Source organism: Falco punctatus (assembly GCF_963210335.1).
Source record: "Falco punctatus genome assembly, chromosome: 14".
NCBI lineage: Eukaryota > Metazoa > Chordata > Aves > Falconiformes > Falconidae > Falco > Falco punctatus.
In genome coordinates, this window is record NC_137594.1 from 15,303,365 (window position 1) to 15,319,360 (window position 15,996).

The following is a 15,996-nucleotide window of genomic DNA, read 5'->3' on the forward strand; positions in this document are numbered from 1 at the left end:
AGGATTTCATTTCCAGTAAAATGAGGTGGTATTTGTCCAGAAGGTGAAAGTGACTATGCATCTATAGCTAGCTGTTACAGACTTTTTTTCCAGCCAAACCTGGAGAGGTTAGTTACATGGGTTGAATATCTAAGTGTATGTATACTTTAGGTATGTGTGAAATAGTTCGTGATGTTTCAGGAACTGTAGTTTGTAAGTTCTATGTAGTGTTCATATCAAGAAGTTTTGAAATACCTGAGTTATGTAGTGAATTTGTGGTAGCCAAACATACTGAAATTACTGACTTTGATTTTGTTTTGCCTTCAATTTACCTTTAGGTTCAGCAATTTAAGCAAGACCCCAAACCATCTGAATGTCTTCATTCTGTTTTCAGTGCACACACTGGAGATGAGGTCTTCTCCCATAAGGAATATGGTCACCTTCAAGTAAGATACGCATGTGTGTGTAAATGGAAGTTTCGATTATTTTAGAAAATGTTATTGTCATCTCCATTCTTTCATGATGCAGCTGTCTCAGTTTGTTTAGGTTTGTGTTAGATGTATTGTACTTGATAAAATTGAGATTCCTTTTGCATCTTCTGGTGAGAAAAGACTGTTTTGAAATATAACTCGGTGTATGTTTTGGTCAGAAGGTACTGAAATAGCTGGGATATGTGGAGGTAGATGGTTGTTTGTTTATGAAGTTGCTTCTTTTTGAGACCAACAGATGCCTGTCAATAAATAATCCTGGCAAAAAAATGTTGGGGTAGTCAGTAAAGTGAAAGATTTAGTGTAATCTTACGTTGACTGTTACATTTTTTTATTAATGTTCCCAGTTTAATTTTCCATAAGTCTGAGTAATTTTCATTCATAGTGAAGATTTAATGTACGCCGTCAACAGCTTTGCTTAGTTACAAATTGTTGTTCGCTATTTTGTGTAGGTGTTCCTAGTCAGATTCGTTGCATAATTGATTGTTCTATTGTCTTTCATTTTCCTAAGTCTTGATTTACTCTCTTTTTTTAATTCTCTTTACCTTCAGACCCTTTTTAGCATTCATGACCTTGTTATTTTGCATTCCATAACTCTTTCTAGTTCAGAAATTGCTAGTGGAATTATTCAGAAGTGACAGTAGGTTGATAATTATTTAATTTCATGGTGACAGCGTCACTTGAGTAGTTTGCACAGTAAACGTGTTGGATTCAGGAAGTGTATGCTTTGAAAAAAATTATCTGTGGAGTTATCCTAAGTTGGTATTTTGGACTTCTGTGTGAAACTTCTTGAAAATGCACATCTCATCTGCAGGAGGAGACAATATTGGGACCTGGGAAGCACTGTATGTCACAGTCTGTTTTTTGTGTCACCTCAGTCCTTGCCATAAATGTGAATGCGCATTCCCTTCTGCCATCAGCAGATCTCAAGAAATAGAGGGTTTTCAGCTCTGTGGAGACAATAGAAAACAGAGTAACTGAGGTGGTTCAGTTGGGAAGAATGGAATATACTACATAGCTGTGCTGCTGTTACTACTGTACCTGGAGCTTTTCAGATTGTATTAAGAGACTGGAATCATCAGTCTTTAGGTCTCCTGGAGTTTTTAGAATTTGGATCTTATCCTTAATCTGCTGTGTTTCAGATAAGAATCCAGTTTTTCTGCTCTAGATAGTTTCTCTAGATTTAATATATGGAGATTGTGGTTTTATAGCCCATTGAAGCAAATTATTGCGATACACTTACTTTCTCTATTGAAGTTGTACAAGTCCTCAATTACACTAGATCTGCGTAACAAAAGCAGTTTTCTTTGATTCATTAATAAATTGACTTCGATGCTCATCTGTACAGCTGCTGAAGGTACTTACTGTTAATAATAAATGCTGTCTACAGCTACAAAATAACAGTTTTTCACATGTATAATCATATCTAAATGTTGTAATTATATCTCTATCAGTTGATGATGCTAAATTTCCAGTTAGGGATAAAGTGATTTGCTTTTTAGGTGTGCTGTGTACTATATATGTGTTAATATAGTCCTTGCTGCCTTGGCTAGTGAATTGTCAGGTATGTAAACATGAAACAGCTTGTGACTGAAGTGATTGCCTGTGGGTCAAAGCAGTATGCCTAAGCAAAAATATTTTAATATCATAGTTTCATATAATTTAAAAAATGATGCTGCAGCAGAAGTTTTAGAGGACAGTGCTTGTTTGTGGCTTTTCTTCCTATAGATTGTTCCCACATCATTACACCTAGGATATTGGTAGATTAGGATACTGTTTTTGAAGAACCAAAAGGATGTGATAGTGGGACCATTTTTGTTAGTGCATACACATTTAGCTTGTTTGCTTATTGACTGCAATAAATGTGAAGTTAATTATAGTTTCCTTGCTGTCTTTTAATTACTTCAGATAAATGCTCTGTCATTATTTCTCCTCTATTTGGTTGAGATGATCTCTTCGGGGCTGCAGATTATCTACAACACGGATGAGGTACAAATCGATTTCCAATGTTAAAAAACATGCTTTATTAAGTTGGGGGTTTTTGTCTTGGCTTTATTTAATTACAGACTGTAAAGTAATTGTTCTGGAAATAGACTGCACATATTCTCTGTCTCTAATGGAAGTTAGAAAAGATTAATTTCTTTCACTATCTATTCATTCCATTTATAGCTAATAAAGTGTTAGATATGCACAGAGTGAATGTAACATGACATTGAAAACTTTTATAGTTCCCTGCTATTTCTGAAAGGTACAAGGTCAAGAATTACAAGGTCTGTGAGTATGATTAACTTTTGGTTATGTTGTTTTCACTTTTCACTTTCTTTCAAACTGTCAGTCAGTGCGTTCTGTCCACTGGAATGTCAATATAATAAACAATAGGGTCAATTTTCTGGAAGGCTGAAGGACTTTCTTCAAATACATATGGGTGTTAAGAATTTTTGCTCTGTGTTTAATTGAAAATGAAACAATTTTATATCATGGTAAGAGATGCTTGTAAGATTGTTAACTGTTCTGTAATTAAGATAGTAACAGTCACCATGGTCTTGACTTGAGGACAAGTCACGTCCAGACAGTCTGCTCTCCTGCTCTAAAATGAGGTTATGTTTTGAGATAGGAACAGAAAGCACAGATATTTATTTATTAGTTTCCCAATTTTTTAATCAGGATTTGTTTAAATGTACTCTGGTCTGTTTAATAGTTGCTGCTGTATTGCCTTAAAAAGCTTAAATGCACTTAGAGTACTACCATTTTTAAAAAAGGGAGATTTTTGCAGTACTAGTGTGTTTGCATTATATTTCTAAAATATACATATTCATTAATGTTTTTCCTTTAGATAATGAGAGAAGTAAATGGTGCAGCTTATCTCCTTTCTCGCTTAGTTAGATCGTGTGATAGGTCTGTATTTTTTCACTGAAGTGCCTTTATGTCTGTGAGGAGGCAAATGTATGTAATTATGTATTTACTTAGCTTGACTTATAAATTATATTACCCTCCAGATGTTTACATTTAATTACAGAATCTGTAGGAAAATACATGTATATAGACTCTCTAACCAGCGGATATTCTCCACTTCAGTGTCAGAATGGAGTTTTCATTGCAGCTGTACCCTAGGATCTGTGGACTCTGGAGATTTATACTAAGATTATCTTACCACAGACCTGTACATTTGATTAGTTTCGATATAGCTTCAGCAATTGTGTATATGGTTAGATCTTATTAACAGCACATAATGATGGTATTTCCAATTTTTCCTATGTGTCTAGATAACACTCAGCGTTGTGGCATTGGCCAACACTGGGGATGCGGCAGTCTGCTACCCAAACGCTGAGTTGGGTATTTCTTTCCAGTAACACCACTGCACGATGTAGGTAGCCTCTTCCCCTTTGCAGAGAGGGTTTTGAACCAGCGCTAGCGCGGTGGAAGGTGCTGGCAGATGGTTGATACTTGGCAAGCTGTCTGCATGGATGTGTTTGTACACAGAACTCTTGGCTTCGGAGGCAATCGTTGTGTACTAGGCTGCCTGATGTCAGGCATGGCAGCTGTCAATGAGTTACCCTCCAGTTGCATCTGTTTGCAATTGAAAAATTAATTTACTGGCATCTTTGCTTCCCTAACAAAGAGAACAGTATACGATTGTGCAAGTGAATGAATTTGAGAGCAGTTATCTGCGCATAAACCAAAGGAACACTAGTATTTGCAGTCATCCATGCTGCGTGTTCTTTATTACACCTTACGTTCCACATGCTTGACTTCTGGATAAGTAAGCTTAACGCACACAATCCATAATTTCTGTAAGTGCTTTAGCATTGACTCGGTTACAGTATTTACATGCCCGTGATATGAATGAATCCTCTCTGAAGATTCTGGCTTGCAACTAGTTATCTGCTGCCTTTTTATCCTGTAAATCTGCTGCTTGGTTAGTCTCATAAAATATCTGTAATTGACGGTTTTTTTGTTCCCCTTGTGTTCTGAACATCATCCCTGCTCAAAAGTCGTTGGTACGGTTATATATTTTTGTGTGGTGCTCTTTGCTTCTTCATTTAGATGATGCATCTAAATTTCAGTTATTGATAGAGATAGGAGAAGCCACACTTTCAATCACTGGCTATTCAAGCTTCGTTCAGAGAAAGTTCATTTTAATACAGCCAAATGCTAAATTACAGGGATGAATTATACTGGGCATATGTAAAGAGCGGGACAGTCTGTTTCCTTGAAAGTACTAGCTCTGAAAAGATTTAGTGTACAGATAATTGTATATGAGTACCCCACTGAAATTTTAGCAGAGATCTGTAACACAGAGAGAGAGAAGTAAGCAAAGAATTATGTATGTTGCTGAGGGACTTGTATTAGCCTAAAGAGGGTATCTGAAATAGTAACTTTTAAAGATTTAAATAAAAATGAAAAAGACAAAACAGCAGGTTGCAGGTAGATCAAAATGGAAGCAAATACCTTTCAGTAAAGGTTTTTTGGTTTTTTTTATCTCATAGCTCATTAAAAAAAATAAAATATCACTTGACTGTAGTAGAGTGGATCCTCCTCTGTAGTTCTCTAATATGGTTGTGTTTATAGCCATTGCAATATTCTCTTTTCCCTCTATCCCAAAATAGAATATTGTGGATGGGTGGGGATGAAATCACTACTTCGGTGGACGAACCAGTGTAAATCTGGTGTTTGTGGTTAATGAATTCTAATCTGTGGGCTCTTTGAAGTGAAATTTTATTATCAATTTAACTTTTATACAATCAAGCGACTCCAAATGTCTCTCTTCAACAGTGTAAATGAGGAAAAGTACCTGCTTAAGTAAATCCCCACCTGAAATATCTTAAAATACCCTTAAATAAGTTAGTATTCAGTTGAAATATGTTGATCCAAGAGGAGATTTTAGTTATAATGAATTGGTTCAGAGTTTTATTTGTGTTTATAGAGGAGTGTGTTTAAATCTGCCTGAAGTACATATTATCTGGAGCTAATATAATAGTACTTCAGCATATCAGTTCTTTTAAAATGAACTAAGAAAGAGCACCAAGACTTCTGTGTCTTGATCTTGCAGGATTTAATTTCTTTTGCTTTCTGATGTTGTTTTTAGGACAAATTCTTTTAAAAAGATCAAAATGACACCTTTTTGAAGCTCTTCAAATATGAAATCATTTTTACCCATGCATTGTAGGAACAAAATCACATTGTCACCTCTTTCTAGGACTAAATCACATCATCACCTAATTTGGGATAGCTCTTAATATTTTGTTGATTAAAAGCTGGTTTTAAAGAGAATATCTGAATTTGGGAACATCAGTAACTGGGGTGAGGGCGGGGAGGATGGAAGGCACAATTATGATGGCTGAGGAAAACCAAGTTTGTTTTTTTGAAAAAATAAACAGAGGGAAATAAGCTTTCATTTTCCTTCAGTTAGTTTTCTTTCTTTCTTTCCTATAGGTGTCCTTCATTCAAAATCTTGTGTTCTGTGTGGAAAGATCCTATCGTGTACCAGATTTTGGTGTCTGGGAAAGAGGAAGTAAATACAACAATGGGAGTCCAGAGCTGCATTCAAGGTATGTGAGCCAGTGTAGCTCTTTCAATCAAAGCAAGTAAATGTGCTATGTACGAAAAGAATTCATGGGATGAGTTAAAAATAATAATGCATTAAAATACTGTTTGCACTAAATTAAGGTTCTCTAAAGACTGAGAGATGTATTTTGGGAAAGTTTGAAACATCATTTCATCATCATGTGCATGCTGAAATAACCACATAGATGCTTAGCTATTTGAGTATTCATATTCCAATAATTATGTGCAGCTGCATGCATATAGTTCTGAAAATTGTATTCAGAGCAGTTCAGGCTCTGGAAGATTGTGCAGTATACTGGATTCACAAATATGTTTGGGAATACCTTGATTTAAGGAGGTGTTGAATCATGAGTTCAATGAGTTGAGTCATTTTCTCATCTCTGCCATACTGGGAGGAAGATGCTGGACACTAGAGGATAGCTTAGTGCACAAGTTCCTTTCCAGGTTCTTCAGATGCTGCGAGTAACCAGGTGTTCTGACCCCTGTCCTGTGGGACAGTTAGGAATGTTTTTAACATTTTGGTATCAGAGTGGTCCAGTTCAGTGGAATTGCTCACATGTTGTCTGTCTTGAAGGATCAAATCTGTTACCTGACAACTTGCTTTTTCTACTGTTACTATTGTTTTCTTCACTTCTTGACTTGTTAGTTTTCATTGATCATGAAAATGGCTATTGCTTGAATATCTCAGGATTTTTAAAGTATCATCATCATTATCGTGGACTTGCAAGTAATACGCATGTTTCTTCCAGTCTTTGATGTTTCCAAAAGAATCTGCGTTCTCATTTCAGAATGAAATAATTTTTCTTAGTTCACATACAGCCATGTAGTTTAACATATAAATAGAATTACACATCACTGAAGCAAAACACATAATTTTGTATATTAAAAAGCTATGATTTTTTTTTTCAGGGCTTATGTAGAGCTGTAGTGCCAGTATGAGAACTGGAAACTCCAAATTGTTACTACGTAATTGGCTTTGTTAGTTTGTTGCTTTTCCGTCCTTTTATGTCTGTAGAATTTTCAAATGCCGGACTACAGCAGTACTCAGAGAATCATATTCTTCCTTAAGCATCTCACCTTGTACAAATTTGCAAAAGGAACACTGAAACTCCTGTGTCTCCTGTTGTTTGCAGCATTCTGGTTATTCAGTATGTGAATTTCCTTCAGGGAAAACCGAAGATATTTTAACCAGATGGAAATGAGCATGTTGTCCTGTCTTAATCTAGACTGGTATTTACAGGTTGGTTTTTCTAAGGGTGAGTTTTATGAGAGGGACTGAGCCAATCTTAACAGATCGTTGAGCTGGCACAAAAGGAAGTGCAGACCTTGGGTCTAATTTAAGTAGTAGAGTTTGGCCATCAGGAACAGGTGTTGGCCCTATTTATCTTTCCTTGTGTGCATGTTGGTACTCAGCTTCACTGTAGGAAGCCAGTAGGCAATTTCTCTTGTTCTCAGAAAAAAAACAGAAGAGCAACCTGCATCAAAAGATGTATTTAGATACTATTGAGGAAAGCCGTGGATACGCTAAAATAGTCTCTTTACTTTGTTATGCTCTTATTGTAGTGTGACTACCTAAGAGAGTTCTAAAACAACAATTAAAAAAAATTCAAGAAGTGGTTATGACTGATCAGGGCTAGTCACGAGTGATGTATGTATATCTTCTGTGATTATGGACTCCAAACCAGTCAAGTTTCAATATTAAATATGCTGTAGTCCTGGCCCTTTTTTTTCAGACCCACACACACTGTGAGTCTGCATACAGTGTGTCTGCTTTCAGAACTAGAAGTTGTTTCTTGTCCTTTATTAAAAGAGGCTTTCTTTTTAAAGATGATGTTATATAACACGAAGTCAGTGAATAATAACTGCAAATTTGTTCAAAACACTTCTAATAAATGATAAATAGCGAAACGCTCTGTGGACCAGGTCTTCATTGATGTATGCAAATTGATGGCTTTTACTGGTTCAAAGGCAAGGTTTAGAACAGCTTTTATTATAGCGTGATCCCCTCCACATAAGGCTCAACTTCTGAAAAATTAATTTGTCCTGTAACCATTTGATCAAGCTGTTCTCCTGGCATCTGCTGAGTACCTCTGCAAAATGTCTTTGACATCTCCCATATGTACTGTGAGAATAATGAAGTTGCTGACGTGCACTATCTTCATGTTCTGAATCTGAGACTGTAGAGCCTCAATCTTGCTCTTCTGTGTAGTGTAGGTATTATATTGCTATAGTGCTGTTCTTCCTTGTTCTATTTTGTTTTGTCTAGTTATGAAATTATTAGTATTGTGGTGGGATTTTTTTATTGTTTTGTTGGTTTTGTGGTGTGTTTTTAACATCCCTTGTGTGTATGATGTTCCAGTTGAACTGCACGGTTCTTGGATGCAGGCAAGAAACTGTGACTGGGAGGAGGGTTAGGGATGTGTATCCTCTGAGGTGTGTTTTGATTAGCAGTTGCTAAGAATATACAAATTTTAGTGTTTGCTCTCAGGTAGTTCACTGAGAAGGGTAAATCTAACAATTAAAAGTTACTGGGAATTATGAATGATGGTTAAGTGAATTTAATAATGCTTTGTAATTTCTCTAGGTTAGGCTCAGCTTCCCCTGTCCCAAATGTGGGTCAAGGTCAAATGTTACCCATGGTAGTATGATTGCAAGACTGCTTTTGATAACTCATGACAAGTCACAATACTTGGCGGCTACAGTAAGGTCAACAGATTACACCTGGGGAGGTTCAGTACAGATATTGAGAAAAAAAACCTTATAACTTGAAGCGTGATAAAACACCAGAGCAGAATACTAAAAAAAAAAAACCACCCCAAACATTTCAGAATCTCCATCCTTGGAGGTTTTTGAGACTTGTCTAGATGAGGCTGTGGTTTACTTGAATTGGTCTTGGTTATTATGTCTGGGTTCAAGTGAGATTTCGTGGTGGACTAGATGAGTTCTGTGTTCCTTCCAACCAATGACTTTATGATCCTGTGAAATTTTCAGAGGAAATCTGAAAGAGGCAGAGTATGAAGAATGTTTTTCTGTAGAAAGACATGAGCATAATGTTTATTATAAAATCTTTTTTCTACTTTGTCCAACAGGAAGGCATTAATCAGTAGGAATGAAACAAGTGTCTGAAGTGTAATCATAGTTCTGAAGTGTGTCGTGCTGGGTGATTGTTCAGTCTTCTGAAGCCATCCTTGATTCTACAGCTGTTCTCAGACTTTTTTTTTTTTTAAGTAACTTCCTCCTGTCAGTTACCCGTGAAGCTTCTAGTAATCTAAGTAGTACTTGTATGTATGGTGAGGGGAATGCGTGATATATCATGGTACATTATGGGAAAAGAAAGTAGTATTTGAATGTTGAGCCCTTTATATTTTCATTTGCAAATAATATTTGTGAGAGTACTGAAATCTCCCGGGGCTTTGAATAACTAGAGGTATAAAAATACTGATCAATTACAGTGAGTATTATTCTCACTGTAAAATAATGACTACGTAAGATAGAAACTATTTCAAGGAAGGAATCGATGTTTGTCGTAATTTTTTTTTCAAGCAGTATCATCCTGTTTTGTGGATGGAGTAGGTAGTTTTACATTACCTGAATACCAGCAGTTTTTGCTGTTAAACAACTATTACTTCACTACCTTTTGTCAGTAGCCTTCTTTCCTGCTCTAAAAACACCTGACTGTGGGTATTAGCAGTGCTGTTTGGAAGGGAGAAGAAGAATATGAGATTTTAACATGTGATACAGGTTTCAGTGTGCAGGTTTTACCTGATTTTCTATGTATGCAGTTTGGTAATAATACATAACTCCTATGAAAAGTTCTGTTCTGAGTCATCACGCCAATTTGTTTGATCAGTTGCTAGGTGATAATTAAAATAGAGAATTGTTAGAACAATTACTTTTTTGTTTAGGTATTTGGAACAAAGCCAGAAAAATAATTATATTCACAACACTTCTGAGTTCAGTTTATTCCTTCCTCACATTCTCCAGTACCAAAAGCTTTAATCAGCAGAAGATACAGAACTGAGGGATTTCACCACTGTTTGATGACAGCTGCTCAGAGCAGAGCTTAGTTAACCTAATCAGCTTTCTCTTGTTGAACCAATTAGAATTAAATCCCATAAGTACTATTGCTGGCAATGTTTCAGAAAGAAAGGTGGAGGTTTGTAAACCTGTTGGTAATAGTTAAAAAGAATGCTAAGAGTCTGAAATCGGTGTCTGATAACTCTGCACTGAATTTATTTTCAAAATTTTCGGTGTAATCGTAATCAGATCCCATCTTTAAAATATGGATTACTTAAATAAACATTTGAAATTTGACATTTTACATTAATAAATAGTACAAATCAGTTTGTTTACAGTAAGGTAAAAAGTTTGCTCTGATCCCAGGGTGCTGCATGGAGCATAGGAGAATAAAGGTTAAAGCACAAGCCTTGCTGGCAGTGTTTTGATGGTTTGGTTGCTGTAATGTTTTTTGGGCCGGAGAGTGCAGTTGTTGTTTGTCAATGCTATCACAACTCCTCTTATACGGAAGTTGGGGATTATTCGTGATTATTTTCTGAATATTTTTTCTAACTCAGTGTTGCTTCTTCAATTATTTTTATAGACAAAGAATCTGGAGCTGTTTTGTTGAGCAATTACATATTCTTAACTGTTGTTAATTTTACCGTTTCTCTGCAAGTAGTGCGGCTCTCAGACTTTGAAGGATGCTTTCATTTCTTACAGTCATGACTTCTCTCTGTGCCAGCATTGTTCTTATGGTATCTGGGCACATGGATCCTCTGAAAACCCATTTTTTATTATTTTTTTTCTGTCTCTTGTTTGGCAGTACTGTGTAATTTTTATCCCAAAAAAAAGATGGCGAGAAAAAGGAAGATGTGGTTGGCCAAGTGAATAATCAGTTTTAGAGAAAAAAAGGATATAAACTTATAACACCTTTTAAATTTTTTTTTAATAGTGTATTTCAAGGAATTACTGTGCTAATAAATGAACTGTTAAATTAATTGGTACATTCTATTTTTCCCAGACTGTTTCCAGTTCTTACACTTCAGACTTTTCAAGCATGTATATGTAGCAGTGTCAGTGTTGGAGAGTTGTTCTTTTGTTTCAGTTGGTTTTGTGGGGTGTTTTTTTGTGTGTGTGTGTGTATTTAGGGTTTTTTGTTTTTCTCCATGTTTGTGTGTTGTGCCCAGTTGGAAAAAACAGGGTAGCTGCATCTAAATGGTAGCTGAGGACAGTGTCAACAGCTTCCTCTCCCTTATAGGGAAAGGCTTTGTGGAAAGATGAACCTTTCAGTTCTTCTTTCCACTGATTTTTATCTTGCTAAGGTTGGAGACATTCTTCCTGCAGTGTTGATCTATGTCCTTGTACTATGTTCTGTCACTTTTGTTTACCCTTATGGTCTTTTTATAACTGAACCTTTTGTCATGTCAGCCTGATTCATTCTGCTTTTTCCTTTTTCAGTCTTTTGCATTATATCTTCAGATTTGCTGACTTTTAAAGATAGCGAGGTAGACATCTATACTTTCCTGTTATTCTGCTGTCTTCTATTGTCTCATTTATTGTCATTTTTTGACTAAAAATACTTCAGATTTATTATAAACTAGTTGGAAAGCTGAGCTCCTATTTAAAGGAATGGGCAGTTAGGAAGAAAGAAGGAGGAGCTTCTGAAGGAGGAGCTACAAGACTGGGACAGACATTTAGGGACAGCATATAGGGTGTCAATGAAATCAATACATCAGTATTGCAGTTTATATAGAAATGTGGCAGAGACAGGTAAAGGCACATTGGTCAGGGGTGTTGTAGCTAAGTGGAGACAAGGGCGTCATGGGAAGTTTTAGGCTTATGAATGAAGTTGGGAGAATTACACTGGGCTTTGTTTTAATGGATGCTCTGAATCTGTTTTGCCAGATCGCCTCAGGGGATGTGAAAGGTGTGTGCTTTATTAGCTAGGCTGCTCGGGATTTCCAGTTCCTATACCAGTGCAGAGGGCTTTCCTGACTGGGAGTGCTTGCATTCGATAGTAGCACTGTCAGAAATCTGGTAGCGTTACAGATCATGGTTTTTAAACTCTTAACGCTCTTGGGAACTAGCTCATTTTAATATTTTACTTTTTGATGCCCTGTGACCTTAACACCTAGAATTTTGGAATCCATGTACAAAAAGTTAGCATTTTATGTGTATGTTAATGCTTTAGCTCTGTCCTGCAGTTGAATGGACCCATGTGACGTTGGCCTGTCTATAAGTATGTATTCTTTAAAACAGTAATTCAGAAACCTGCTTTCTGTCATTCTTCAAATTTCATATAAACCTGTCAAATGTGTGTAGATGTCTATTAGCTTAACTTGAGCTTTTCTTAAACAAAAATAAATCATCAAAAGCATGTGTGCATTGAGAGGGAATACTTTTTAAAATACAAAGGAAATATAAGATGACTTTTTTTATGAAAAGGCCTTGTAAAAGTCTTGTGTGTATTTTTATATGTACTGCATAATTTTCATAATCAGTAATAAATTATATTTTACTGCATAATTTTATTTTAAAATTATATAATAATTAGTGACTTTAGTGCTTAATGTCTTTAAAGATGAACTTGCTAACTTGAAAGCTTCTCGGTGGTTTTCGTGGGTCTTGTTTTCTTTGTGGTGGATACTGCTCATGGAGTAAGTGAAATAAAAGACATTTCAGTATATGGTTGAGAGCAGAAAATCCTCCTTTTCTGAATACAGATTGATGAATTCTTTTATTATATCAACAGCTAGTCAGAAATTAGTCTTTTAAAATTGAATGCTTGAGAGCTGGGTTGAAAAATTGTGCTGAAGTAAATCCTCTGATAATAAACTCTTTGCAAGACCTTGAAATATATAATGCCAGATGTCTGGTACTAAGGTGAGAGCAGAAGTGCTTTTTCCAGATGGTCTCTGACATAAAAAGACAAACAAAAATGCTGAGAAGTATTTTTTTTAAAAAAAAAACAAACACCCCGAAAAAAAACCTACCACCAAACAATCCCAAATTTGCTGCATCATCATTTTATTAACATCAAGGTTAAGCATGAAACTCAAAATAAGAGAAGATCATAGCTCTGAAAGCTGTCAAATGTGCTAAATTTTAGTCTAGTCTTGAATTATGATACCTCTCTGTCTTTTTTCTTGTCATTTTGTTTTCTCCACAGCTCCGTGGGGTTGGCAAAAGCAGCTTTAGAAGCAATTAATGGTTTCAATCTCTTTGGAAGTCAGGTAATAAAAATGTTTGTTTTTTCTCCATATTTTTTTTTTTTTAGCAGTAGTGATTTATGTTGTGGGTCAGAGGATATTTAGAAATATCTAGCAGTTTGTTAGATTCCAGCTTTAAAAAATGTTAGTTTGCAAACTGACTTCTCCTGTTTACAAGTACAGAATTCGCCTGATAAACTCACTGGTGCCCTTACTACAAAGATATTTTTTTTCTTCTTAATAAAATAAATTAAAACACTTGCAGCTTCCTCTGAAAAAGTACTTTGTTGCCCAAAAAGGTTTTTGTTTCAGAACTGTATCTGTGGATCGCAATACCGTATACTTCAATCTACAAGCATTATCTTATTTCTGTCTTCTTCCTTTGCGTGGCTTTTGATCAAGACTTTAAACAAGCTACATGTACATGGTGCCACTGCTTTACTGGTTTTGGATTTCAGTATGTTGCATGGTGGTAAAATCTTTTTTTTCCCCCCATCCTTTCATATGGCTTGGGTCAACTAAGCGAGCAAGCCTCTTCTTAGATTTTTCTCTCTGACTTGTATTCCCCTTCTGCGTGCATCTTTGTTTAGATGTTATACCTACAGTGGTCTGTAGCTAAAATAAAAACAGATTAATGATCTAGAAAATGTACAAATGGAAGAGATGTGTCATCATCAAGGTATAGTGTTACTAATGAGTGGCAATGAAGGGTAGGAGTGCGGCTAAAAAGAAACTGGGTAGCATCAAGTGCGTGTAGAAATAGTTACAAGGCTTACCGGTGAGTTTGGTCTGTGGGTTGTGTGGAGGGGAGGAGAGGCTGGTCACAAGGCGGTGAGCAAAGTGTACCTTAAGTCAGTGTGCCTTACACGTTAATTGATGAAATACGCTTTACCTTTTCTTAGGGTTGAGTAACATTTGAAACTTAGTTTAAAAAAAATGACATGTGTTTACATGAGTAGCATATTTTTATGCATTTTTCCCCTGAAGTTAGGCAGTGTATGATCCTTTTGAGTTTTGATAATTTTATATTTTGAACTTGGCTTGAAATACTATTTGTATATTTCTTGGAGTAAAGTTTCTGTATACTCTTGCTGGCTTCAAGGTAGGAATGTTTGGGGTTTTTTTCCTCTCTTTCTGTAATACCTGTGCTCTCCTTTTTTCTTGTAAGTCAGATGAAGTTGACTCCCAGATTGTAACTCTGTTTTACGCATTCAGTGTTGAGAAACTTGTTTAAATGCACGGGTTTGCTATAAAGAAAATAGTACAAAGGAGAGAATTTATAAGTGGTAAAATGGTAAATGATGAGTAAGGGGAATTCTCAGGTGCTCTTTGTGTGAGCTAATGAGCGTAAGCTAGGTCAGCTATAAAGATGTGATTGGGATACAGTCTAAATTATATTCCAGGTTCCTTTCTGTACTGTTTATTTATGAAAACATTCTTGGTTATTTGTGTCTCCTTTTTTGTATTCATAAAATGGAAGGTATGGATTGAAACGGTCATATAAAATAATTATTAGCGTTATTGGATAAAAAGTTCTTCCTTACAGCTTCTTCATATAAAAGCAACTGTTGAATTAAAACTTCTTAGAGCTATTTGGATGCCTGGGATGAAAAATATGTTACAGTTTGTTTTAAATTGTGCATCAATGTCAGTTGCTTACTATCTATGAACCAATCTTAATTGCTGAGGGAAAGCTATACGCTTACTAGTATTAGACCCTCCTTTGTCTTGTGGCAAAAACCAGGAGAGCCTCCTAAACTGGGATCTCTGACCTGGTAGACTTCGGCATCCGTTACCATTTTTGTGGGTATCTACTTGTGGTGGGGTTTTGGGTGGGTTTTTTTTGTGATATCTTTTTTTAATTATTATTTTAATCTGTATATTTGTACTAGTACTGTAGTACAATAGATTTGTTCTGTTTAGAATCCACTCCTCAGGAAACGCTGATGGCTCTTCGGCTATGAGTGGAGAAGTATGAAAGTGCTTTTTATGCATACACAAACACACTGTTGCAAAAAGGCTTAGCCATTTGGTCTAGTTTTGGTTTACTTTATGTACATTTTAAAAGCTGGTGTGATACATTAAGAACTAGGAGTTACTAAGGATCTTAATGATCAGACATGAGATCCTGACAGTGCCCATGTAAAAACATTTATCTACAATCTTTACCTTTTGAACTGTCTCAAGCACCAGTAAATGGGATACGGGTTTCCTTGTGGTTTTTCTTAATGATTTTTTACTACGTTCTGAAATGGATGAATAAATTGCTGAAGCAAAACCAGTTTAAATGCTTTGAGAGTTTATTTCCAATACATTTAGCATAAACAGAAACGATTTTGACCTTCAGTCTGCAGCAGAGTTTGCCTTTGTGCTTGGCTCCAGCTGTGTTCCAATAGCTTTGAGAAATCCTGCTGAGCCCCTCAGGAGAAACTTGTTTGCACCTGCAACGACACCAGTGCAACCTGCATAAATCATTGCGGGGGACGACAGACTGCTCAGCCTTGCCATGCAGATTTTTCCACTCACACTGTGGATGCTGGAAGAGCCTAATAAATATAAATATGTAATGTTGTGGCTGTGCTCTCAGGCATGTGTGTTACCTGTCTTTGAGTAGATCATGATGGGGCAGTCGTCTTGGGTGTTTGTGGATGCACCCAGAGAAGGCAAAATAAAGGTCACTTAATATTGATACTCACGTTACAACTGTTCCTTCCCTCCCTGCCCGAATTCTAGAAAGCATTAAAAGAGAACACATT

At 36.1% G+C, this 15,996-nt stretch overlaps 1 protein-coding gene across 6 annotated transcripts in view; it reads left to right on the forward strand.

The window, feature by feature from the left end:
• Positions 1-15,996, forward strand: part of PHKB (phosphorylase kinase regulatory subunit beta) — an 89,054-nt gene that overhangs the window by 17,220 nt on the left and 55,838 nt on the right. For all 6 annotated transcript variants that reach the window (XM_080410814.1, XM_080410813.1, XM_080410816.1 and 3 more), the window contains 4 exons: positions 318-425; positions 2,376-2,456; positions 5,901-6,016; positions 13,201-13,264. In XM_080410814.1, the coding sequence (XP_080266940.1) occupies positions 318-425; positions 2,376-2,456; positions 5,901-6,016; positions 13,201-13,264 (369 nt within the window). The remainder of the gene's footprint in view (positions 1-317; positions 426-2,375; positions 2,457-5,900; positions 6,017-13,200; positions 13,265-15,996) is intronic.